The sequence below is a fragment of the Grammomys surdaster genome, unplaced genomic scaffold (genome assembly GCF_004785775.1).
Source record: "Grammomys surdaster isolate TR1022 unplaced genomic scaffold, NIH_TR_1.0 126313, whole genome shotgun sequence".
NCBI lineage: Eukaryota > Metazoa > Chordata > Mammalia > Rodentia > Muridae > Grammomys > Grammomys surdaster.
This window is the reverse complement of record NW_021621113.1, coordinates 5,039,326-5,066,827: the sequence shown is the minus strand read 5'-3', so window position 1 is coordinate 5,066,827 and position 27,502 is coordinate 5,039,326. Positions and strand designations below refer to the sequence as shown.

Here is a 27,502-nt window from a genome sequence, read left to right as displayed (position 1 = left end):
GGAATCTATAAAACAACCCCTCCCCCCCCTTTTCTCTTCACTCTTGTGTGTCTTCACACACACACCCCCCCCCCCCCCCGTTGTCAGGACCCTCCTGTGGATCCTCACACACACAGCTCTCAGCTCTTTATCACACCTTACCTTAAAAACTGAATTTTAGTCACATCTTTAGTTGAAGGGACTCTCCAGGATAAAAGAGATTGGCCAAAGCAGACAGACCAGCCAAGATGGTGAAGTGTGTTGACAATACATAGCAGAAGAAAATATGAAACAAATGTGACTCGTGTCCTCAGAGTCAGGAGCTGACACTGGAACCACGAAACAAGCTGTAGCTTTCAGAGAAGGATGAGTGGAGAAGAAAGCCTCGGGAAAACAAATCACAGGAGTCTAAGTAAGTTTAAAAAAGTAAACAGAGGGGTTGGGGATTTAGCTCACTGGTACTGGTAGAGCGCTTGCCTAGCAAGCGCAAGGCCCTGGGTTTGGTCCTCAGCTCTTAAAAAAAAAGTAAACAGAATGGATGAGAGATAATGAAATTATTATTATATCAAATTATTATTATTATATCAAAAAGACATATCATATCAGAAAATCAGAGGCCTGGGGTGGGCAGCTGGATGAATGGGTAGCAGTGTTAGCTGCATATGCTGGAGGACCTGAGTTTAGATCTTGGGCACTCAGGCAAAAACAGGGTGCTGTGGCAAGTACACTTAGGGAGGAGGAAGGAGGGAGGAGGGAGGAGGGAGGAGGGAGGAGGGAGGAGGGAGGAGGGGGCAAGCAGGTTCCAGGGGCTTTCTGGACAGCTTGTCTAGCTGAAGTGGCAAGCTCAGGGTTCAGTGAGAAACCCTGTCTCAAAACCAAACCAAACCAAAATCCCCAAAGATGGAGAATGATGGAGAAGGTCACCTGAGCATGAACCTGTGGTCTCCACACAGACATGTGTATGTAGCACACCTTGCGCTAAAATCCGTAAGGAATAAAAGACACCAGAAGCTGCCCAGGAGGCCTGTTCTGTACAGAAGGATCGAGCTGGCAAACTGCAAGTGAAAAAGTCACCCCAGAGTGAGTTGTCACCAAATGTCATCTAAGCATAAAGGAAAAATTCTATGGGCTTTAGGGTGAGGGGGGCAGATTGCATCAGGAATCAGAATTGGTTCTGGTACCTCTAGGTGCTGCCAGGCAAGCAATGAGAGGACCATGTCCTCAAAGTTCTGCTGGGAAATTATTTCCACCCATGATCATATTTACTGTCAAAGGAATCAGAAGTTAGAATAAAAACATTTTCAGCGAAGGTGATAAAAACTTTGCTCCCACAAGCCTTTTCTCAGGAAATGACTACAGGGTGTGCCCCACCAAAATGAGGGTATAAACCCAGACACAAGGAGACTCTGAAGCCAGGACACAGGAGAGCTGTGCAGTTGGCCTGAAATAGCATCCTGCCACAGATGCAAATGGAAGAAGGAAGGCTCTAGAAGGGAGATCACTAGAAAAACGAAGGAACACATAAATAATGTGGCTATATAGAAAAGCGTTTTAAAGGTCTGATGAAGTTTAGCAATATGTACATACAAATATGCAAATGAAAATGGGGGGTACTGAGGCCAGGAGTGGAGGTGTGCACCTACAATCTCAGAACTCAGGATATGGAGGCAGGAGATCGGGAGTTCAAGGTCATCCTCTGTTACATCGAATTCCATCCCCAGCCTAGACCAAAATGTGCTATCAAAAATTCAAACCGCATTATATACAACCGTGTACATATATTAGATTCTGTCTGTCAAAAAAAATTATTCAAATCAACCAACCAAAGAGCGTGCAGGAGCTGGACCTAGTCCTTCCCCCACATTTATAGCTTGGTTGTCATGTTGGTCCCCTAACAACTGGAGTGGGGGCTATCTCTGACTCTGTTGTCTGTCTTTGGATCTTCCTCCCCTACCTGGACTTCTTGGTGGGGCCTCAGTGGGAGAGGAGGTGCTTAGTCCTGTTGGGACTAGATGTCCCAGGGTGGGGTGATAATCCAAGGGGGGGCTTCCCTTCTCCTCAAAGAAGGGGAAGGGTAATGGGGGTTAGGAATTTGCAAGGGTGGGACTGAGAGGAGAGGAGGGAGGGAAGGGGCTGCGAATGGGATGTAAAGTGAATAAAAAAACATAAATTATGGAAAGAAAAAAGTCCACGAGAGCTCATGAACTCTGGAATAAGTTATCACTGTGGCACATGTTGGAGGGAACCCACAAGATGGTCACAAAGTCCTCTAATACAGGGGCCAGAGTCCTAGGAGAAAGTGAATCCCCTCAGTGAGAATACGAGGCAGAGGTCTGTGTTTGGAGACACAGAGGCGGCCTGAGAGAGAGTGATCAGAGAGGGCCTCTTGGAAGAGATGATGTCGGAATAGAGCCCTAGTTAAGAGAAGTGGCAAGTCACGGGAAATTTGGGAGTTGAGGGTGGCAGTAAGTCCAGAAGTCCTGAGGAGGGCTGGGCTACACGTGTTTAAGGAATAGCAGGAAGGCCAGGTATGGTGAAGGACATTAGTCAAAGAATTGGTTTGCAGAGCCTGGATCCCAGAGGTGGCCAGAGCCAACTTAGGGAACATAGAAGGTCCTTTGAGAGGTCCTGGGGTTGAGAGCAGAATGGGTGTGTGGTTTGTCTTGCAGCTGGAGCGCAGGGGACCTGAGGAGGCCGTCAGGGCAGGGTATGACTACAGAGGGCAAGAGAGCCCCTCAGCCCAACACAGACCAGCCCCAGAAGCCTCAGCTCCCACTCAGCATCAGCCTGGCTCCCTCTGGGGATGGAAGGAGCTGTCACAAATCAAAATAGCAGGCGAAGAACAGCCTCGAATTGTTCTGTGTGAGAGCAGAGAAATTAGAGGAGTCAGCTGTGAGCTTGAGCCCGCCTCCCACACAGCTGCAATCCACACCCGCTGAAGACGCGCTTCCCGAGACTAGCAGTTCTGGCTCCAAGCAAAACTTTTGCTCCTAGTTATTTTGGGAGGGAGTGGGACAGATGCTGGTCTTGAAGGACAATGAGGGAGTCTTCTTCCTCCTCCTCCTCCTCCTCCTCCTCCTCCTCCTCCTCCTCCTCCTCTTCTTCCTCTTCTTTTCTAACAAACAAACCACAAAAACCCCAAACCTCTAATCCACACTGGAGGAAAAGCTTTAACAGATAGTTTGGTCAGCTGGGCTTCATGGAAACACGAACACCTTTAATCCCAGCGCTTGGGAGGCAAAGGTAGGCAGATCTCTGTAAGTTAGAGGTTAGCCTGATCTACATAGTGAGTTCTAGGACAGCCAGGGCTATGTAGAGAATCCTTTCTCAAAAGCAAGCAGTTCACCGTTCTCTTTGGCAGTATGATGGCCAGTTAGGATTATCTCACAACCTTCTGTCCGTCCCCGAAAAGAAAAAGGAAAGCAAGAGGAAGGACTTCCCTTTCAATTTCATGAGGAATCTAGACTCCTGACTCCCACCCTTGATCTGTTGGGTTTTTTCCTGGGCTGGGATCCAACTAGGTGCTGTACTAGTAAACTGTACCCGAGGCTCAAATCTGCTAAGTCTGAGTCTCTGGATTTGGGGCTTTTAATCTCCATCTGGTGGGAGTGATAGGGAAATGGAAGCGCAGAGAAACAGCACACCATGGTACAGAGCCAAGGTGAGAAGACAGGCTCTCCATGTAGTCCTGGCCGTCCTAGAACTCACTCTGTGGACCAGGCTGGCCTGGATCTCAGAGATCCACCTGCCTCTGTTTCTCTAGCATTGAGATTAAAGGCGTGTGCCACCGCAGCCCCGCTTCAGTGCTGCTTTTGAAATTTTGTTTTGTTGTGAGAGGCTCTCATGTAGCCTAGGCTGACCTTGAACTCTTAATCTTCCTACTGCCACCTTTGCCTGCTGCTGGAATTACAGCTGTGCACCACCATACCCAAAGATTTGTCTTTCCAAGACAGGGTCTCAATATGAAGCCGGGGCTAGCCTCAAATTTGTAATGCACCCGCCTCAGCTTCCTGAGTGCTAGGTTTATGATTATGGGTGCACACTTTCCCTTCCACATCTGGCAGTCAGTCTCTGCCTTCAGAAAGTCACTTTCTCCACCCTCAGAGCACTTTAGCTATAACCTGATACAGCAGGAATTCCTCCTGCCCACCTGCCCTTCTCTGGCCTTGGTTGGTGGTTGGTTATTTGGTTGCTTTTTATTTAGATTTATTTTATATTGTGTGCATGAGGGCTTTGCCTGCATGTATATCTGTTTGCTATATAGATTTGTGGTGCCTGTGGAAGTAGTGAACTTCCATACAAGTACTGGGAATCGAACCCAGGTCCTTTTGCAAGAATAACAAGCACTCTCAACCTCCCAGCCAACTCTCCGGCCTCATAAGCATCAGGCTTGTTTGTTTGCTTTGTTTGAGATAGGGTTCCTCTGGGTAACAGCCCTGACTGTCATGGAGCTCGTTTTTTAGACCAGACTGGCCTCTTCTCTGGATATTCTTTTTTTTTTTTTTTTTTTTTTTTTGGTTTTTCGAGACAGGGTTTCTCTGTATAGCCCGGGCTGTCCTGGAACTCACTCTGTAGACCAGGCTGGCCTCGAACTCAGAAATCCGCCTGCCTCTGCCTCCCAACTGCTGGGATTAAAGGCGTGCGCCACCACCGCCCGGCTTTCTCTGGATATTCTTACCAATCCAGGATGTGAGAAAGAACTTTACTAGTGTGGCTGTGTCTTTATGAAGACCCTGCTCTGGGACAGTCACCTCCATTCCTCCCCATGCTCAGCCCAGGCTCTGTACAGAAGGGACCACAGCTGTATGTGATAGCCACGCAAGCTGCATTGTGGATGGCTGTGTGCAGCACAGGGCATGGAGGATGCTGGGAGTGTTAGGGGCAGTTTGGTTGCATACGCCTAGCCTGATACTCGGGGTCATACCCTAAGTGTGACTGTGAAAGTGCCTCACTTTCCTCACAGCATGGGGACAGGAAGGGGAAGGAACCATGGCTTCCACAGAGAGGTGGGTCTAGTTATGTGGGGATTAGGAGGCCTGGATGGAACCAAACACAACCAGAACCCAACCCCTGGACTGCCACAGAGGACACTTCAGAAAGTGTAAGGTCCCAGCAGAGCCTGTCACTCAGAGCTGACCAATCATATTCCCTAAAGGCCAGGTAAACAATCTAGCTCTCAACTTCATTCTGTATAGATGAAGTATGGTCATCTGGGGCTGGTGAGAATGGACCCCCCACAAGTTTTCTCTGACCTCTGTGGGGCAAGCCCTCTGGCAGCTGAACTGTAACCCTGCCTTTGTCCTGAGTGTCATATAATCACTGAGGTCAGGGCTACATTCTATATAAGTTATGTTCCCATGACTCTTTCTTTTTTCTCTTTTCTTTCTTTCTTTTTTCTTTTTCTTTTTCTTTTCTTTTTTTTTTTTTTTGGACAAGGTGTCATTATGTAGCTATTATGTAGCTAAGGGTGGCTTTAAACTCCTGGTCTTCCTACTTCTGCCTCCCTGGTGCTGGGCTTTTAGGCTCCAGAGAGATCCTTCCCTTTCAGGGAGAAGTGGTGGTCGATTGGGGATTCAGGGATCCAATCTCAACTTTTTTACTTTGTTTTGTTCTTTTGAGAAAAGGCCCCATGTAGCTCAGGCTGGTCCTGAATTCCCAGTCTTCCTGGGTTAGGTTTCTGAGTGCTGGGATTGCAGGCATGTGACACCACATTGGTGATCCTGCCCTTTGTAAATCTTTGAGCAAGTCCCTTCACTCCCCCAGTTTAATGGAAACTGAAATCAGTGAAGTGAGTAGTTACCCGTGCTCTTCCTTTCAAGGTATACCAAGTTGAAGACTGCCACCAACATCTACATCTTCAATCTGGCCTTGGCCGATGCGCTGGCCACCAGCACGCTGCCTTTCCAGAGCGCCAAGTACCTGATGGGAACGTGGCCGTTCGGAGAGCTGCTGTGTAAGGCCGTGCTCTCCATCGATTACTACAACATGTTCACCAGCATCTTCACGCTCACGATGATGAGCGTGGACCGCTACATTGCCGTCTGCCATCCTGTCAAGGCCCTGGACTTCCGGACGCCGGCCAAGGCCAAGCTGATCAACATATGCATCTGGGTCTTGGCTTCTGGGGTCGGGGTCCCCATCATGGTCATGGCAGTGACCCAACCCCGGGGTGAGTGAGAGAGAGAGCTGCATGCAGCATGGGACTCTGACCGCAGGAGGGCCTGGCCACCTGGGGGCCTCTGTGGATTTCCAAAGCATTTATTTGGGCAAGTGGGAGTGGTTGCCAGTGGGGGTGTGGGTTACAGGACAATGAAAGGCGAGGGTTGGCCAGTGGGGTGGAAAGTCAGCCAGTGGAGGGTGTGGATGGCGGACTGCTATGAGGGTCCATGACGGGTTGGTAGGTTGCTGGCCAAAAGGAATTTATAATAGGGTTGTGGACTGGCTGGCCAGGACAACGTAGATTACAGGGAGATGGATCAATGGCCAAGATGTGGTTGTCACTGACCAGTGAGCAGAAGAGGATTCAGGATCTGAAGACCCATCCCAAACTCCCCTTTATCCTACTTGAAAACCACTGGAGGGGCTGGAGAGATGGTCCAGTGGTTCAGAGCACATACCACTCTTCCTGAAGATGTCATTATGTTGGTAGAGTGCTTACCCAGCGTGCACGGAGCTCTGGGATCAATCCCCAGCACTTCATAAATCAGGTGTGCTATTGCACGCCTATAAGCCCAGCAAGAGGATCAGAAGTTCAAAGCTAGCTTTAGTTTGATAATGAGTTTGAGGCCAAGAACCATGAAACCATGCCTCAAAAACAAAAACAAAAACAAACAAAAAAACAAACAAAAAAAGAAAAATAAGGAGAAAAAAATTACCATTGGCTAAATGACCAAAGCGAGGCCCAGAAAATGGCCTGAGGGGCGTGGCAGACACATTTCCCAGGGCATCTTTATTAGTAAAGTGGTTACACCAAACATCCTTAGAGTTCAGGGACTTAAAATAGACGTTTATATGTCTCATTCCACTACAGTCTATTGGTTAGGAGGATAATTTGGGGGTACCAGGCTAACAGGGGAGGTGCCCCCAAATCATCCACTGTTGGCATCTGGCCAGCACATAAACACAGAAGGGAAGTTGAGAGAAATAATAACCACTTTTCAATGTTATTGCTTTCCCTCCTAGTGTCAACTGTTCACACATCTTTACCTTGATGTAAAGAAGTGTGGAAGGAACCAAAAAAAAAAAAAAAAAGAAAAAAAAAAAGCAGAAAAACCGGGCTGTGGTGGCGCAGGCCTTTAATCCCAGCACTTGGGAGGCAGAGGCAGGTAGATTTCTGAGTTCGAGGCTAGCCTGGTCTACAGAGTGAGTTCCAGTACAGCCTGGGCTGTAAGAGAAACCCTGTCTCGAAAAACCAAAAAAAAAAAAAAAAAAGAAAGAAAAAAAAAAAGAAGTGTGGAAGGGTGCCTATACATTAGTAACCAAGGAGACTGGGGCGGAAGGATCTTGAATTCAAGGCCGCTTTGTATTCTATATCCAGATCATATCGGAAATAAAAAAGAAAACAGAGTCAAGTCAGGTGGTTTAGTTCCAGCCTCACCGGCAGGCTTTTAATGGAACTTGGCCTTTGACTCAAGGCTCCTGCCCTCAGGTCTCTCCTTCCTTTTGGCTTCTGGGTAGAAGTCTGTAGAGGCTTGATGCTCTGTGTAGAAAAGGGGACGATGACTGATAGGGGACATCTTAGACACCTTGACCCTCAAGGGCAGAACGCCAGGGCCATTATACAAACTTTGAGCAATTGGTTTTGTCTGAGCAGCAGGGCCCCATAGCTCACCGTCAGCCTTGAGTTCAGGAGTCATTAGCTGCTGGGAGCTCAGCCAAATGGGCCTCCTCCCTCCTCCCTCTCCCCTCCTCCCTCCTCCCTCCTCCCTCCCCGCTCTCTGAGCACCACCACTCATACTCACACTGATCCTCAGTCATCCCCAGGGGTCCTGCCGACTTGAACTACCCCAGATGCTTTGTGGCTCTGCAGCCCCTTTCTCATGACTTAGGCTGCAAGTCTACTGTGTGGCTCCTGGAGATCTTGAGCATTTCTGGGCCAGTGTCCAGCCTGCGTCAGAGCCCTACAGTACCCTCTGAGATGCTCATCTGGTCTAAGCCTGTTCTCCAGGACAGGAAGCTCCTCTTCGTTTCCTACAGGGTTGGCTGTTGGGAAGGACTTGGGTTTTCTTAGTTTATTTTTGGATATAGTCTCAATGTGTAATTTTGTCTAGCCTTACACTTGAGAGCCTCTTACCTCAGTGGTGGGATTATAGATGTGTGGTACCTCACCTGGTACAAAGTTGTTCTCTACATTAGCTGATATCTGCCTGGCCCTAGCCCTGACCTCTAGGCTCCAATGTGTCTCTGTTCCTCTTTCCTGTGAGTGCATCAACCCTTTGAGCTCCACTGAGCTAAATATCTTCTGTATCTGAGTGTATTTCACAACTGTCTTAAGAAATGTCCTTGGGGCAGGTAGGGCTGGCTAGATGGCTCAGAGATGCTTGCCACCAAGCCTGACAGTCTTGAGTTTGATCCCCGGAACAGGAATGTTGGGAAGAGAAAATGGACAACTGTCTTTTAACCTCCACACAGACTCCAGTGTGTTATTCTTTAACCTTCACATGTATGTGTGGCACACACACACACACACACACACACGGCAAATAAATCTAAATGTAACTAAAGAAATGTGGATAGACTATTAGCCCCATCATAAGGAAATTATGAAGACAGTGAGTAATTTGCCCAAGGCCACACACACTTGGGCTGGAGTCAGACTTCTTCCACCTCCTCCTCCCCTTCCTCCTCTCCCTCCTCCTCCTTTCCTTTAGGATAGGATCTCATGTAGCTCAGGCTAGCCTAGACGTTAATGTAGTCAAAGATGACCTTGAACTTCTGCTCCTCCTTGCCTCCATCACCTGAATGCTTGGGTTACATACATGTGCCATCAGGCCCAAGTTTATATGGTGCTGGGGATTGAACCAGGGACACTCCAGCAACTGAATTATATCACCAGTCCTAACTCACTGTTTAAATCAATCTTTGGTACTGATCAATCCACTGGAACAATTCTGGAAACGGGTAGGGAGTCTGTTGAGTTAACACACAGTGACTGCCGTTACTGGGCCAGGATAAATTATTACTGTCATTCATAGACATAGAGGCTTACAAAGAACCTGGCAGAGAACACAGAAGGGGACCTCCCCCAGATAAGGACCAATTCTGGGGTCTCTAAGCATAAGAAAGAGTTCACCAAGTAAAGGTACTAGACATCAGAATCTCCTCAACCTAGCTAGTCATTTTGAAGGGGGACAAGCAGACAGGGCCCCTTAGGCACACAGACCTCTGACCCCTGTCTTTTCTTGTTTCCCCGGACTCAGATGGAGCAGTGGTATGCATGCTCCAGTTCCCTAGCCCCAGCTGGTACTGGGACACTGTGACCAAGATCTGTGTGTTCCTCTTCGCCTTCGTGGTGCCGATTCTCATCATCACGGTGTGCTACGGGCTCATGCTGCTGCGCCTGCGCAGTGTGCGCCTGCTGTCCGGCTCCAAGGAGAAGGACCGCAGCCTGCGGCGCATCACTCGCATGGTGCTGGTGGTGGTGGGCGCCTTCGTGGTGTGCTGGGCGCCCATCCACATCTTCGTCATCGTCTGGACGCTGGTGGACATCAATCGGCGCGACCCACTTGTGGTGGCCGCGCTGCACCTGTGCATTGCGCTGGGCTACGCCAACAGCAGCCTCAACCCGGTTCTCTACGCCTTCCTGGACGAGAACTTCAAGCGCTGCTTCCGCCAGCTCTGTCGCGCACCCTGTGGCCGTCAAGAACCCGGCAGCCTCCGCCGTCCCCGCCAGGCCACCACGCATGAACGTGTCACCGCTTGCACCCCCTCTGACGGCCCGGGTGGTGGCGCTGCCGCCTGACCTACCCGGCCCTCCCCTTAAGCGCCCCTCCCAAATGAAGTGATCCAGCGGCCACACCGAGCTCCCTTGGGAAGCCCTGGATACCATCGGGACAGCTAGAATAGGGCCTGCACACAGGGGAGGCCTCCCTTGGGGGCGGGACCTGAGGGATCAAAGGCTCCTGGTTGGAGGGGTGGGGGTCGGGGGGGGGGGCAGAATTGGTGACTGCAGAGAATGACACCTAAACTGAACATTAGTAAGTCCTCTCTAATGGGACAGAGCTTGCGCCTTGGGATAACATGGGGTCTGGCCTTTTGAACACCCAGCTCCAGTCTATGACCAGTCTAGGAACCAGGAGAGGCAGTGATGGGGTCGATGACTTAGTCTGGCTGGGGAGGTGAGAGAACAGGGCAGTCGAGCAAGGCAGCTTGGGGTTGGGTCAGGAGATGAGCGCCCCCTTCCCGGGGGGGGGGGTGCGGGGGGACGGTCAACTTTGGAGAAGAGTCAAAGTTCTCACCACGTTCTAACTACCTAACTACCGTATTCGCTGAGGCTGGGTCCAATGTGACTTCTCTAGAGAGAATACAAGCTCTGCTTGATGGGTCACGCTGGAAGCCAAGGCTGGAAAGTTAAGGACCAGCAGCCTGGGCAACTTAGTGTCTCAAAATAAAATGTAGCCGGGCGGTGGTGGCGAACGCCTTTAATCCCAGCATTTGGGAGGCAGAGACAGGCGGATTTCTGAGTTCGAGGCCAGCCTGGTCTACAGAGTGAGTTCCAGGACAGCCAGAACTACACAGAGAAACCCTGTCTCGAAAAACAACAACAAAAAAAGTAAAATAAAATGTAAAGAGGGCTGGACTGTAGCTCAGTGGTAGGATGTTTGTGTGAGGTTCTGGAATCAATAAGACAAAAACAACCAACCAACCAAAAACCTTCCAAATAACAAAACCAAACCCCCAAACCATAAAACCTGATATGGATGTCTCTGAGTCTGACTTGAATAGCGCCTGCATTCCTGCATCCCTGTGGGGCTGGCGACAGTGGGCAGAAGCAGAGGCCCCAGAAGCAAGTTCTAAAGGGATCCCTGAGGCTCAGGAAGGAGTGAGAAGATTCCAGGGCTCCGAAACCTAGTAAGCCTTTGTGTCAAGAAGTGGAAGCAGAACCAGAACGATGGCTCAGTGGTTGAGGCCACCTGTCTCTCTTGCAGAGGATATAGGTTCGGTTCCCAGCACCCACATGGTGGCTCACAACCCTTCGTAACCCCAATCCCAGTCGATCCAATGCCTTCCAACAACTGTGGACACCAGGCATGAACATGGTACACATACATACATGCAGGGGAAACACTCAGACACATAAAACAGTAAGTCTTTAAAAAGTGGTGGTGCATGTCATGTCGTTAATCCCAGTACCTGGAAGGCAGAGAGGCTGGCCTGGTCTACGTCCAGCCTGGTCTACATATTGAGTTCCAGGGCTACATGATGAAACCCTGTCTCAATAAAAGTATGTTTTGGGAGAGTAAATTGTAAGGCAGGGCTTCTGCTTACAGGTTAAATCCTGAGGCCTGAGTGTGGATGCTTTTGGGGTTCCTGGGGTACTAGTGTATGTGGCTCAGCACTAGAGCACAGAGACACTTTGAGCCGCCCATATGTGGTAACGAGAGTGAGGATTATCACCCAATATTTGGACCCTTGATTAAAACCTGGAAGAAGCCTCTTCCCCCTTCTCCCAGTGTCTGGCTGCCCACCAGATGTCTGGGGTCCATGATGCTCAGGGACTGGACCCTATGTTGAAGGCACTGAGGGAAGAAGGCTTTTATAGCAACGATGTCGGTGTGTCCCTTTGGTCTCTCCCATTGCCCCTGGGTCCCTCATCTGTTCTCACTGCAGAGGGTAGACACAGAAACTGATCCAGGCACTCCTGGATCCCAGCTCCCCTGGATGTCATTGTTTGCCCTATCCCGGTGCCTCCCCCACTGCTGAGCAACCTGCCCCTGACTCCCTATTGAAGCAGCCTGCTGACATCCTTGTAAAAACAAATTTAATTCTCTTCCTTTTTTGGGACAGATGGAAAGAAATTGACGCCTTTGTCTCAAACCAAAAAAGAAAGAAGCAAGAGAGACAATATACCTCTTTTCTTTTTGACAGCCATTTCTTTGGAACAAAAGCTGCAGGCTGTCACTCCAGCAGGGACCTAACCAGCCTTCAGAGAGGCAGGAGCTAGACTAGCGAGCAGAAAGGGTTCCCTTGATGGACAAACCACATTCCCTTTCTCTGTATGAAGTCCCTAAAAGCCTAGGACCTTGGAATCTCTGTACCCTGGGGTACAGTGTCACTGCCGACATCAGGCCTGTCCAGCCACCGTAGCCTGGAACCTAGCCTCTTAGCTGACCATCACCACTGAAATGGACACTGTGGAGACACCATGGAAATTTCTATAGAGTGTGGTGGTGGTGAGCTGGTCACCATGCCGAAGACACCCCTAGACACTTGTCACTGGAGAGTCCTGCTACTCTACTAAGGAGGTAGAGAATGAGGGCAGACTCCTGAAGTAGATGACATGGGACTTAGGGCTGTGTGTCCCCTTTGTTAGGACTGTGGCCTTGTGCCCCCTACCCTTCAGGGCAGAGTTGTCTTAGAGCTGATCTGGCCCCCTTTCTGTAGGAACGAGAACTGGCTTTTTTTTTTTTTTTTTTTTTGAGATAGCATCTCATGGAGCCCAGGCTGGCCTTGAACTCCTGATCTTCCAGTTGGGAGCCTCCTGAGTGTTGGTATTACAGGTGTGACTTCAAATTGTTTAACTGTTGATTGATTTTGGGTTGAATGGTGCATGTTCCTGCCACTGTGCACAGGTGGAGATCAGGGGGGAGTTTGGGAGAGGTGGTTCTCTCCTTCTGCCTTGTGAGTTTATGGGGAATGAACTCAAGTCAACAGGTTTGACGGCAAGGACCTTTATCCACCAAGCCCACTTAAAAGACATTATTATTTATTTGTTTATTTGTTTGCGTGTGTACATTGGCATGCCACAGCACCTCCCGTGGGCATGCGTTACCATGTCCAGCATCATCTGGCAGATTTTTTTAACCCTTTTTGATACTGATAGATGTCTGTCCTGGGATCAGCCTCAGCTGATCATATACACAAATCATATACATACGCATATAACATACATACACAGGTGACTGCATGCCAGTGTGACAGATACAGTGACAGAAAGCCCCAGGAAGGATGTCCCAGAAGTACTGTTTAATTAAAAACATGTTTGCAGCAATTCTATAAGAGGTGGCAAAGGGCTGGGCAGTGGTGGCTCACGCCTTTAGTGCCAGCACTTGGGAGGCAGAGACAGGTGGATTTCTGAGTTCGAGGCCAGCCTGGTCTACAGAGTGAGTTCCAGGACAGCCAGGGCTACACAGAGAAACCCTGTCTCGAAAAACCAAACCAAACAAAACAACAACAACAACAACAACAACAACAAAAAAGGTGGCAAAGGGCTCAGGGGTTTTAAAGGATGCACAGGAGTTGGCTACTCAGAAGGCAAAATAGTGTGTAGAAAAGTGTGAGTATGTTCAAGTGCATGGCAAACCCGAAAGTTATGAGCAGTAGAGACATGGAGCTTAACTGAGTACTGTGGTGTATGAGGCTCGGTGCTCCAGTGCTTTGTGCTCATTTCCTTAGTTCATCCTCTCAACAGCCCCTGGGGCTGAAGTAGCAGTCTGTCTGTCTGTCTGTCTGTCTGTCTGTCTGTCTGTCTGTCTATCATCTAAATATCTTGATCTATCTATCTATCTATCTATCTATCTATCTATCTATCTATCTATCTATTTTTGAGGCAATGTCTTACTATGTAGTTCTGACTGACTGGAAACTTGCTATATAGACCAGGCTCATCTTGAACTCAGAGATCAGTCTGCCTCTGCCTCCTGAGTGCTGGGATTAAAGGTGTGCCACACCTGCCATTTTCTTTTAGTATGTGTATGTGTATGTGTATGTGTATGTGTATGTGTATGTGTATGTGTATGTGTATGTGTATGTGTATGTGTATGTGTATGTGTGTGTGTGTATGTATGTATGTATGTATGTATGTATGTATATTTGTTTTTTTGGGGTCAGAGTTTCTTTGTGTAGCTCTGGCTGTCCTGGAACTTGCTCTGTAGATCAGGCTGGCCTTGAATCCACAGAAATCCACCTGTTTCTGCCTTCCAAGAGCCGGGATTAAAGGTATGTGCCATGCCTGGCTAGTATCTGCATTTCAGATGTGAATGCTGAGCTCAGAGGTTAAGCTGCTTTTCCCTGAGTCACAGACCTTGTCAGGAATGGCAGAACTCAGGACTGAGGAATTCTAGAGAAAATTCCCAGGTCCACATTTACTGGGCATCTCACATCACGTGAAGCAGAAGGACATGCCAGCTGCTGCTGGGTTCCTGGGATGAGGCTTTTGAAGACTTAACAAAATGGGAGAAAAGGGCAATTTTCCGTGAACTTTTGTTCCTCCTCAAGTTCTCCAAATCTTTGCCTTTCAGAATGTACTGTGCATTTTTGCACGGTGCATTTTTAAAGCTCTAAATTGACAGCGTAATTCTAGACTATCTCAGGTCTCTCTTCCTCCCCGAAATTTCCATTCCTTTCTCTCTACGAGGTGGGAGGGAAGATTGTGCCTTTGGTTTAAAAATGCCCTGCAGTTTCCCATATCGCCTTGATGTCCTAGAGCTCTGGATGAATGCTAGAATATGACATTGGCTTCCTGTCTCGGATTCTCAGTTTCCCTTCTTATAGAGTGGGCTTTCTTTGCAGAATGGCTGTGGGGATTAATTAGGTAATGTCTGTGTAGACATAGGGTCTGCCACTCAGGAAGTAGCTGTGCTTGGAAAACAGCCAGAGTGCAGGGTCAGAGCCCGAGACCCAGAGAAAACTGTGCATAGGCTTCTGGGGCAGAATGAGGAGAGAGGAGTCTGGGAATCTGGCCTGGGACCCCCTTGCTTCCTCGGCTCAAGAGCCCCATGGAGCAGCAGGAGGAAGAAGAGGAGAATGTGCTGTCATGGAAACAGGAGGAGGGGGCGTTCCCAGAGAGAGAGAGTGATGGATAATGTCAAGTATAATAGAAAGGATGGAGGTACAGAGGGCAGGAGGGCAATGAGAGCAAACCAGAGACCTCAAGTTTAGTCTCCTACATGCTCTGAGAGACCCCAAACCTGGCTTCAAGTCTCAGCTCTGAAGTAAATAGGCACATGAACTACCAAAGGATTTTCCCTCAGCAAACTTCTGTCTACTCCTAGATGGTAAGATGAGAGTGGGTAGTCTCTAATACAATGACCAATGTCTAATCAGGTTCTTAAGTTAAGGGGACTCATGGCCACTTAGTAGCTGGATCTTAGGCAAGTCATGGCACCCCAAGAGTCCCCTCAGAGCCAGCAGATAAGTCAAATGCCTACAGAAATTCTGGCACATAGTGGGCCCCAATACAGGGTTCTTCCCTAGTAACTATGTGGGTTCCAAAGCTGGCTGTTGTAAGGAAGTTGCTAGGCTTGGAATCTGAAGTGCTGAGTACTTTGGGAGATGGGCATTTATTTGGCATCTGGAGGGTCTCTGGAGGAGCAAGTGCCCTGGCTGAGCACCTGCCTGCTGGTCCCAGTGCAAAGGCCAGCCTCCAACTCTCTGTATCTGTAACAGCTCCTGAACATAGAAGTGCAGAGCCATACGAAGCCATTTCTGGAGACTCTAAACCCTAGACAGTGATGTTCCCTGTTAGGTCCCAGGTTCGGTACTTATATAAACCATGTGTGGAACAGAGCCTGGAGTGTGGCTCAGCAGTTAAGAGCAGGAACAGCTCTTCTTGAGAACCTGAGTTCAGTTCCCAGAACCCAAATCAGGCAGGTTACAACTGCTGGGAATCTCACCTCTCTGTCCTCTGCAGGTACCTCCAGATGTGTCAGGATCTCATGTAGCCCAGGCTAGCATCAATCTCACAATGTAGCCAATGATATCCTTTAACTTCCAACCCTCCTTTCTCCGCCTCCCAAGCCCTAGAATTTAGGTGTGCACCACCACGCGAGATCCCAATTATTAATTCACTGTCTATTCCTTTATGTTACATCTGGCACTAGGTGGGTAGTGCTCGTTGCTAGGAGCGATGCAAACAGAGTCAGGACCAGGTCTCTTACTCTGAGCTTGTGGATAGGCTCTGGAGACCAGGACAGTGGGTTTGAGGCTCCAGAGGCAGGCAGCTTGGGAGTTCAAACTGGAGCCATCAGAAGCTGAGGGACCTCAGGATAGGCATACAGAAGACGCTGTCAGTCATGTCCAAGTTTTGACATTGCACTATGATGCTGCCATCTATGAAGTTCATACTTGAGAAATGCTCAATCCAGTTTAAAAAAAAAAGTGAGGCAGGGGATGGTGGTAGTACACGCCTTTATTCCCAGCACTTGGGAGGCAGAGGCAGACAGATCTCTGAGTCTGAGGCCAGCCTGGTCTACAGAGTGAGTTCCAAGACAACCAGAACTTCATAGAGAAACTCTGTTCAAAAACAAACAAACAAAAAAACCATTTATGTGAATTTATCACTTTTGTTTTGGGCTATGTGTGGTCCACAGGCAGCCCTAGGAGGCACTGTCCAGGATCTAGTCCCAGCATGAACACCATGGGGAGCCACGATGCACATCTAACAAGCACCTCTCACTTGTACCAGCTTCATAACTGCTCCCAAACTGACTAGGAGGCAGGCATTTTTACGAGGTTCAGCGGAGAGGATGGCCTCTCTGTGATTATTCCAGGGAGACCCATCTTAGGTTTATTTCTTCCCAAGAGGCAACACCAATTACTCAGAGAGACCTCAGTGGTGTTTCCTGTGCCAGGGTCTGTGCCTTTTAACATTGGTATCACATATAAACCACCTAAAACCCTACTGTGATGTTGGCAGGTCTATCTCACATCTATCTCTTCCCATCTTGAAGACCGACTGGTCTGTGATACTTTGACTACCTGTCAAGTCTTTGTTATGTAATCTTGGGAAAGAGTCTCAGCCCATTGCCTTTAGACTTTAGAGGCTGGGTGGGAGGGATGGCTCAAGCAGAAAGTTGAGGCAGGAGGATATCTAGTTCAAGAATAGCCTGGGCTCCATGGTGTGATACTGTCTTAAGAACCCAGAGAAAGAAAGAGAGACTCAAGACACAGACAGACAGAGAGACAGACAGACAAACAGAGAGACAGACAGACAGACAGAAAAGGAAAAGAGGCTGGATGTAGTGTTTCATGCCTGTAATCCTAGCACTCACTGAAGCAGGAGAATTGCCATGAGTTTGAAGCCAGCCTGTGCTCCAGAATGAGTCCACAAACAGACAATAAAAAGATAAAGCTTACTTGGTAGGAAACTGAGACGAGTTAGGAAGAAGCTGAGAATGAGGCTCTCGCATGACTTGGTCATGGAAGCTTCCAGTACTCACAAGTAACAAATGTTCAACAAATGGGAGTCTTTTATTGCTTGTGTTTGGGTTTTTCGGGATCAACCCTTGCTTCTTTCTTTCTCATTCCCCATCCCTTCTGTTTTTTTGATGAGATCTCCGTGTAGCTCAGGCTGGCCAGAATTCAAGATCCTCCTGGCTCTTCCTCCCAAGTGATAGGATCACTGGCATAAGTCACCACACCCTGCCACCTCTGTTTCCTCATGCTTTGGGTGGGTCAGCCATAAAGGGCTTTTTCTTGTAACTGTGCTCTCAGGTTTGAGAAGGCAATTTTCAAAAGGATTTCCTTCCTTCATTCTTTACATGGAGCTGTCCTCTTTTGTCCCTCCCTGGGACCCAAGAATGGGGGACAACCTAGAAGGCAAGAGAGGCTGGTGATGGCCTTTGGCTGAACAACTTAGTTATAGAGATGGAATCTCTGTATAGGTGGCTTTCCAGGTAACATCCACCTGAGACTCATCTTCTAGCCTCTCCTCTTCAGTCCCAAGATGGAGACAGAGAACACGCATGGCTTTGACATCTTGTCCTCTATGTTCAGTGTCTGGCCCTCTCTTCATGTTGGAGGGCCAGAGGTAGGAGTTAATGGCTTCTGAGAGATCTGCCACCCTTAAGGAGTAATGAGATTTTTGTCTCCTGTTCCTTGACCCTCCCCAAAACAGACATCTAATGGTAAAAATCCAGGGCATACTTCTCCAGAGACAGAAGAGCATGTTGGAGGGGAGGGTGAGGGGGGGTGATGTTTATCATTGGCATTGTCCTGTGTGGGGGGTGAAAGAGGCAGACATAGCCCAACGGAACCTGTTTCACACACTTGGTTTTTGGTCCACCCCAGATTCCATCCTGGTACTAATATCCAACTTCTTATGTTCAAATAAAGTGAGCTTGATTCTCTATACTTACATTTCTGGATCTTTCCTTTCTTCCTCTTTATTTTTTTCTTTGTGTGTGTGTGTGTGTGTGTGTGTGTGTTTGTAGGTGTGTGAAACAAGGTCTCACTATGTAGACCTAGCTGGTCTGGAATCCATAGGAACCTGCCAGCCTCTGCCTCCTTTTCTTATTCTTTTTCTAGTTAATTATCTATAACTAGTGTTTATGTCGGGGGGGGTGCTTGTACCATGGCACACATGTAGACAGACATCAGAGGACAACTTTGTGGAGTTGTTTCTCACTTTTACATGGTGTTAGTTTTTGGTCAACTTGACACAAGCCAGAGTCATGTGGGAAGAGAGAATCTCAAGTGAGAAATGTCTCCATCAGATTGGTCTGTAGGCAAGTCTGAGGGGGCATTTCCTTGATGTGGGAGGGCCCAGCCTACTGTGGGTGGTACCATCTCTTGGCAGATGGTCCTGGGTTTTATAAGAATGCAGGCTAAGCAAGCAAGCCATAGGGAGCAAGCCAGTAAGCAGCATCCATCATGACCTCTGCTCCAGCGCATGCCTCTAGATTCCAACCCTAACTTCTCTTAGTGATGCCGTGTGACCTGGGGCTTGTAAGTGAATGAATGAATAAATAAAGGAAGGAAGGAAGGAAGGAAGGAAGGAAGGAAGGAAGGAAGGAAAGAAGGAAAAGCTCTTCTCTCCAAGCTGCTTTTGATCATGGTTTTATCACAGTGAATGAAAGCAAAATAGGACACATGGGCTCTGGGCATTGAACTCAGGTTGTCCATGTGGAGAGGACTCCTGATGGCCTCCACTGACTCTTCTGTTCTTCCATGACTCCTTTATGACCAGGCCTCAGATGGGAGCTGTCAGATCAGCTGCCAGAGAAGTAGCCTGCAGAAACTTAGCCTGATAGAAAAGTCAGACACAGCCAGGCTCTCTGTAGGCTCTCCCAACAGCCTAACCCCAACCCTATCCTCCTTCCCTTCCCTAGCTCCTCCTCTTTCTAATCTATATCTCTTTCTTTAGGGCCCTGCCCAGTTCTCATGCTTCAGAGGCTTCTCGTCTCCCAAACCCCTCCCTCTTCCTCCTGTCCTCCTATCCTTCTGTCCCCTGGCCACAGCATCCTCTGCATTCGAGGGCAAGGCAGTGTGGGCACCAGAAACATTAAACTTGAATCCCCTAGGAGAAAGACCAAATCCACAACTTGGGCCCAAATATTTTGATTAATAAGAAAACTATCGGGGAGCTGATGAAGAGAGAAAGCCATCTCAGCCAGAATTGCCATTTGACTTGTGCCTGAGAGATTTTATTTCCTATGTAAGTCATTGATTTGGTTATCAATGCTGTGGGAGAAATCTGATACAGTAAAACAACACATTGCTGTGAACTGTTGACATCCAAGATGATGTTTGAGCAATAGAAACTCTACGGTAGCTCTCTTTTGTAAGACTGTTGCTCTTAACTCTCCCATTTCTGGATTAAAGTATCTTTGCTGTAGCATTAGCGGCTTTAGCTATTAAGCAGGCTAGATTAGAGATCTCTTCTTGCAGCTCCACAAGGAATCTAGGGGACAGATAATACAAAGGCAGCTGTGACTGCTACTGTAGTGGGGTCCAGGAGATGTAGGGAGTCATTACGGTATTCAGGGGAGACCTTGAAATCCTGTTAAGAGACTCTAGTGCTTATTAAATAAAATAGGTGTGATGCATCCTATCCCACACATGCCCGTGTACCCTCGGGAGGGCAGAATGAGTGTTATTCCCACAGAATTAGGTTACACAGGCCAAGGGGGGATGTGAAACCAAACAGGAGCCACATTGTTGTTAAAGGAGACACATTGTTATACATTGTTACTAAGTCTCCATTCCTTACAAGAACAAGCCTCTGTTTCCTAAACCACCCCAGGGGTAATAGTTTTCCCTTGAGGAAATCGGCTATAGCTTGGAAATGTTTACGAGGGCACATTCCATTGAGTCCCCAGTTGGTATAATGTTTATATGTGATCCCTGTTCCATATAAGTTTTTTCCGAGCCCATGAATTGAAGAACCCCTCTAAAACAAAAGGAAGGTGTTGGTCTGCTGTTTGACGCTAGGTGGAGCCAAAGATTGGTATCAAATCTATTAGCTACAAGACAGTGGCATTTTAGATTATGTTAACTTCAATGGAAACACCTAAGGAGTCCTCTTTTCCCCCTACCATTTTAATACATTTGTAATTTCCATTGTCAGAATTTGTTAAAAAAATATTCAATTATGCTGAAGTCCACATTGTTACTTTGGGAGTGGTCAGTCAGATTAATCCATCTCAATTGTCTTGTTCATTTGGGTAGAAACAATTTGGTTTCCTTCAGTCAAATAATGGGACCTGGTGGGTGGGAACAGTCTCTGGCCTTACAAAGTAATATTAAGGCATTTCGTATGACAAGTGTACCTTCTAGTCCCCCGGTTAAAAGACAGTCAGGATCAGATCTTAAGGCAAATTGGAGCATAATTGTTAATTAGAGAGCAATCATAGTAAACAATCTTAAATTCTAGAAAGCTTAGCTTTTAAAGGGCCACGCTCAGTAGTAGTCCATCCTTTCTTCCTCACATTCTCCTTCCTGTCTTCTTGGTCCTCCAGTGCCTTCTTAAGGTGAGAGTGGTGAATCCAGGCAGGAATACTGGTGATGTTGACAGCAGTGGGAGTCTGGAGAATTATAACGTAAGGCCTCTTCCACCTGATTTACTCCATCAGCTTTTTGGTTTTTTGTTTTAGAATTATTTATTTATCTTATGTATATGAGTCCACTGTAGCTGTCTTCAGAAGAGGGCATCGGATCCCATTACAGAGTTGTGAGCCACCATGTGGTTCCTGGGAATTGAACTTAGGACCTCTGGAAGAGCAGTCAGTGCTCTTAACCACTGAGCCATCTCTCCAGTCCCAAGTCCACCAAATATGAAGTGGGATCAACACAGCATCTTTGGGCTGGAACAAATTATGCAGGTGCCAGGGAGTTGGTACTCAACAGGCTGACTGCCTGGGGGGAATCTTAGCCAAAGTTAGTTGCAATCCTTACAAGGACTCAGAGATTAGAACGGGACAATCTGATAACAGTCCAGCATGCACCCGAGGGACCATGGGGATTGGTTTTCCATAAATTATTTCATATGGGGCAAACTTTTCTGAATAAGGAGCTCAGCAGACACTGAGAAGGTCATAAGGCAAGAGATCAGCCCAGTTACTTACCTTAAGTCTCTAGAGTTATTAGAGTTATATGTAGTTAAAAATCTCCTTTGAAGTCCTATTCATCTTTTCTACCTTCCCTGAATTCTGAGATGGTACATGTAACAAAGTGTCTGATCTACATTAAGAGTCTTAGAAAGTAACTGAGACAACCTGGCTGTGAAGGTCAGGCTATTGTCAGACCCCAAAGACAAAGGGAGGCTAAATCTGGGGCTATTACCAATTTCTTAGCTACTATTGGGCTATTTTGTCTGAGACAGAAAGGCCTCTACCCAGCCTTGAGTAGAGGTTATCAACAAGGACCAGCAGATACTTGTTTGTATCCATGTAGTCCTGGCATGACTTCTGTGAAATCTAATTCCCAAATTTATCAGGTACCATACCTTGACTCCATTGTCCTGGGGGAAGAATATCCTTTTTTGTGTTTACCCGAGTGCAGGTCAGGCAACAGTCTGAAATGCTTTGAAGTATTTCTTTTGATCTGGCAAGAACCACCATCCACATAGTTTTCCTTAGGCCCCCAAATCAGAATATGGCTTGACTTCTCCTAGATCATCTTCATTGAAGCTGAGTGGTGCTCGGGAACAGCAGATTGCTGTAGGATGTTTTGGGGGACTGGGTTCCCCAAGTACAGCCTCTTGGCAACCTGGTCTGATTAGTTGTTACTTTGACTGTGGGGCTTTTGTCTTGTTGGTGTCCTGGCCAGTGTATTATGACCAGTTCAGCTGGCAGCCAGATGGCCTCCACCAGCAGAATGAGTTCATGTTTATTTTTAATAGTCTTTCATTCTGAAGTGTGTGCATCCTTCTGTCTAGAAATCTGTCAGTGGACATAAGGTGTAGCAAAGACATGTCGGCTGTCAGTGTGGATGATCATCACCCTTTTCTCTTTAGCCTGTCTTAAGACTTCTGTGAGAGCAAGTATCTCTGCTCTTATGGCAAATGTGCCTCTAGGCAGGACTTGTGCTCAGATGACTTTCTTTTGACCTGAGACTACCCAGATACTTGAACCCTAAATACCTGGTCCCTTTCCAGATGAAGTTCCTGCCATCTGTATAGAGAGCTGCATGTCTGGTGGTGAGAGGGATGTCTTGTCAGGACAGGTTGTGTACCTTGGATGGTGTCCAGCACTCCTAGGCAGCCATGGTCTGGGTCATTGTCTGGTAGCAGGTTGGCGGGGTAAAAATGGCCAAGGGTTTATCAAAGGTCAGTCTGTCCTTATGTAGGGAGGGCCTGGTACTGAGTCAGCTGCACATTTGACATCCACCAGTTGATAGCTGTCTCTCAGCTAGGTTTCCACAGCTTGTGGCGCTGTTATCGCCAGAGTCTGTTGTAATGTGAGGCTGTCATCCCCTTTTACAAGGACTGCAGTGGCTTTGATAGCTCCCAAACAAGGCCACAGGGTTCAGTCTCTGAGATACAGGCCACTGGTCTCTTCCAAGGATGCAGTGTCTGTGTCAGGATTTCCATGGCAATGCCCTTCTTTCATGAACGTAGAGGTGAAGGGGCTTGGAGACATCAGGGAGACTCAAGGTGAGAAGCTGTTTTAAGTTCTCAAAGGCCTGTTCATGTTCCTCAGTACACTTTAAGAGGGTGTTACCTCTGGCTGTTGCAGAGTTCGAAGGTTTGGCAATCTCAACAAACCCAGGAATCCAGAGGAGGTAATACCCGACAGTCCCCACAAATTCCCTGACTTGTTTGGGATTTACATTATAGTTGCTATGCAGGCTTGGGACAGCAATCTTTTTCCTCCTTTTAATTCATACCCAAGCAGGTAACCTGAAATTAGCAAATTTGTGCTTTAATTGGAAACTCTGTAGCTTATTTGGGCCAGAGTCTCCAAAAGGCCTGGGTGGCTCTTAAACAGTCTTCCATAACTTTTGTTGCTAACAGTATACCATCCGTGTATTGGAGCAAGGTTACCTCAGGGTACTTACTGTGGAAGAGGCTTATGTCCTGATTGAGTGCCTCCTTGAAGATGGTTGACTTCTTTAATCCTTGAGGTAACCTGGTCCATGTTAGTTGTTTGACGTTCCTAATTCAGGGTCAGCCCATTCAAACGTGAAAATGGCTTCACTTAACTTTGACAGGGGGATCTTCAACGAAGATCCATAAGCCTAAAGATCTGTAAACCTTATGCTCTGGTGGTAATAGACTGAGCAGAGTGTATGGGTTCAGAACAGTTGGGTGAATGGCCTCCACCCATTTGTTGACTTCCCTGTCACTGTATTCCCACCATGTGGCACTCTCTCTCTCTCTCTTTCTCTCTGCTTCACTTTCCTGCTCTTCTCCTGTCCTGCCTCTCTGTCTCTCTGCCTCTCTCCTCCAGCCCCTGCTCCAGTTCTGTATTCCTCAAATGCCACTCTCCTTTCTCATAAAGAAGCTATCAGCATAGTAGGAGAGCTTCCGCGGCTATTCGCTCTGAGCCAATCAGCAGGCAGACTATGTTCCTAATGTTGCCTTTTGGCAAGACTGAGGGCTTCGTGACCTCCCCCAAGGCAGCTTGCCTTTCCTTCATGGGCAGTCAAGGAAGCAACAAATACTTACATATCCTGCCAGCCTGGAGCTGCTGCCGGCACAGCAATTAACAACTGACAGTACAGGCCATACCTTCACAGCCAGTTAATAAAATATGTGTGCAGTTTACCCCAACACCTGGCTTCTGAGCTGTTAGGTACTGCTTGACTCAAATGGGCAAAGCCCTTAGGTAACCTGTACTATGGCAGGTGACACATGTTTTGCCAAACCAGGAGGATTGTCTTCTGCCCATTTTGTGGGAACTTCTTGGATTTACAAAGCCTTCCATTTCCCTTCTGGAGGATGAGTGTGACTTTGGAGGAGCAGATACTCTTCACTTAGAGGGCAGATTAATAGGTGAGACTTTTGCAGGCTCTCCTAACTGTAACTTGAAGGTGTCCCCTCAGAATGAAACTGTAGCCTGAAGTCTGCTCAGAAGATCTCACCCCAACAATGAGAAGGAGCATTTAGGGGTGACATTAAAGGAGTGAGTTACAGTCCCTTGACCCAAGTCAACAGTCTGATCAGTGGTATATTTGTAGTGTTTTATATTCCCCATTGTCCCTTGTATCTTGTGAGAGGTCCCAGAGGCTCCTGCAGGTCTAAGTGGCCCCACCATCAACCAGGAAGTCTATGTGTTTGGCCTCGACATTAACAGTTACCAGGAACCCATTTCAAAGGAGCCTCTGCCCTGCTAGTTTTTCATAGCCAGGGCCTGTTTAGATTTGGGGAGGAGGCTACCTGCCTCTGATTCGGGCCTCCATCTTTCTGATGCCCATCAGGAAGAAGTGTTCAATTATTTTTACCATGTCATTCACTCTTTTTTTGTCCCATCCCTCGACAGTAGGCACATTGATAATTTCTTTATAGTGGCTTTTTCTTGTTGAGAGTGCCTAAGTCATATAGTGTGGCCAAGGTGGTTTGTCCATCATTTTGGCCATTTGTCGTTGTGATAGTTTAAATGTAATTGGCCTCAATAGACCCATAGGGAGTGGCACTACTAGGAGGTGTGGCCTTGCTGGAGGAAGTGTGCCATTGTGGGGGTGGGCTTTGAAGTATCATATGTTCAAGCGAAGTGTGGCCCACAGTCCCCTTCTACTGCCTGAAGAGCAAGATGTAGAACTTTCAGCTCCTTCTCCAGCACCATGGCTGCCTGCACACTGCCACACTTCCTGCCATGAAGACAATGGACTGAACCTCTGAACTGTAAACCAGCCCCAATTAAATGTTTTCCTTATAAGAGCTGCAGTGGTCATGGTTATTATGAAATATAATGCAGCGCGGGGTACCCGGTGGGCCCATGCCAAGTTATGCCCCTGAGTAATTACGCCATGCAACAGATACGGTATAAAGGGAGTTTGCTGGCAGAAGGGAGAGGAGGGCTCGGAGAAGGGGTAAAGGCAGACATGTAGACATGTAGACGAACAGATGGACAGACAGACAGGAGCAGAGCCAAGAGGGCAGAGAAGGGTGGGCCAGGGGACAGAGAAGGACAGAAAGGGAGAAAAAGAGACCAGCCTGAGAGGAGAGAGGAAGAGAGACAGACAGACAGAGAGAGAGACAGAGAGAGAGAGACAGAGAGAGACCTCTGGAAGAGCAGTCAGTGCTCTTAACCGCTGAGCCATCTCTCCAGCCCCCTATTTTTAATTTTTTAAATGATGGAGACAAAAATACACCTAAAAGCAAAGCTTCTAGAAAAAAGATTGACCTCAGCCTCCCACCTGGCCCTGTGTTTAGAGCTGAGTCTCTAAAGACATCCTTGTTGTCTACAGTTTTGTCTAAGGGGAAATCTTGTGGGCACAAGGTAATTATAGTTACAAACTTTCACAAAGGACTTCATCTTTGATTTCTTAGTGATTTTCTTTTTGTCCATGGTAGTTGTCACTCTTCAGGGATCGTGGTCAATTCCAGCCACCAGGGCATTGCTGTAGGGTTTGAGGTGCCATCATCAATGTTCTTCATGGTGACAGTTTACATTCTGAGTAGCATCCAGCCAGGACCAGCACCACTTTACCAGGTTTTAAGAACTTGCCCATTTCAACAGTGAGCAGCTAGCCTTTTTTTTTTTTTTCCCTTCCCCTTCGCCCTTTTTTTTTTTTTTAAAATGTTGTTAAGGGTGTTTTGCCTGCATGTATATCTGTACATAGCATGCTAGGTTCCAGAGAAGGCCAGAAGAGGGCTCCAGATCTCCTGGGACTGGAGTAACAGACAGTTGTGAACTACCATGTGGACGCTGGGAATCAAACCTGGGTTCTCTAAAGGAGAAGCCAGTGTGCTTAACTGCCAAGTCATCTCTCCAGTCGGTGAAAACATTTTTTGTAAGACAAAAGGAAATCATACATCATGTGGTCATGATGAGTTCAGCAAGGCGAAGGGTGGCTGTACATTAATGGGGTCCTAAGTTCAGTGCAGGTTGGAAGGCACGGTTTACAGGATATATTAAGTTTAGGAAACAAGCTTATTCTTGAAAGGTATGGAGACTCAGTAACAATGTAGCTCCTGTTCTGGTTTGACAGAAAGTGAAGGGGGCGGGGGGGGGGAGCAGTTCTATTTCCTCTGCCCCGCCCAATCTCCTGGAGTTCTTGCTAACCCTGCTGGTTACTAAGTAACTCTGGGAAAGACTCCCTCATTGATCCAGATCTGCCTCTCTGACACTCATGACTCAGCCTTAGCATCCAGGCAGATGTCAAGAGCCCTCAGTGCAGAGCTGTCCAGTATCTGCCCAGGATGGGGTGGGGCTGTTTCCTTGGCCTCACCCTGAACACTCTAAGCAGATGTCACAGGGGCCTGTTAGCTCTTTCTGGAGGCAGTCATTTCCCACCAAGGCTGGGAAGGATGACTCTGAAGGTATGTGTGAATCAGTGCACGTTTGCACAGTGGGTGTGAGAACATGTGTGTACAGTAATTTCTTAAGTGTGCCCTGAGTAAGATGTCTGAGTCTGAGCCTGTTTCTCTTTTGTAAAATTGAATAAATAACTATTATGAGGAAGCCTCTGCTGTGAACGCAATGAGACAGCAGCTGTGCATGGTACCTGCAGTGCATTGTCTTTAACAATGACCTCAGAGGCCCTTTTTGAATGGGTGAGCTCTAGAGATCTAAAGTTGAAGCTCTCTGCCTGCATCCTGAGGCTTCCACGGAGGGACCCACTGTAGGGAGAGGACTGCAAACCCCGCTCAGAGAAGTGGAACAGGGCATTCAGAGCCTCAAGCCAGCTGCACTGCCTTGTGAGGCCAGCTGCACCACCCTGCTGTCAGGGTCCCCACCTGACCTCCTGACCAGCACTAGGAACAAGGTGCTTGTTTTTACCAAGAGAAAGAGGAAACTGGGTGTCCTTAATCCCAGAACTTGAGAGGGAGAGGCAGGTGGATCTCTGAGTTCCAGGCTGGTCTGATCTACAGAGCAAGTTCCAGGATAGCCAGGGCTACACAGAGAAGCCCTATCCCAAAATACTAGAGTGAGACACACACACACACACACACACACACACACACACACACACACACACA

At 47.8% G+C, this 27,502-nt stretch overlaps 1 protein-coding gene across 1 annotated transcript in view; it reads left to right on the top strand.

The window, feature by feature from the left end:
- The window catches only part of Oprd1 (opioid receptor delta 1), a 32,713-nt gene extending 22,577 nt beyond the window's left edge, over positions 1 to 10,136 (top strand). The window contains exons 2-3 of the mRNA XM_028759788.1: positions 5,799 to 6,148; positions 9,399 to 10,136. Of these exons, the coding sequence (XP_028615621.1) occupies positions 5,799 to 6,148; positions 9,399 to 9,940 (892 nt within the window). The 3' untranslated portion in view covers positions 9,941 to 10,136. The remainder of the gene's footprint in view (positions 1 to 5,798; positions 6,149 to 9,398) is intronic.
- Positions 10,137 to 27,502: the final 17,366 nt, after the last annotated feature.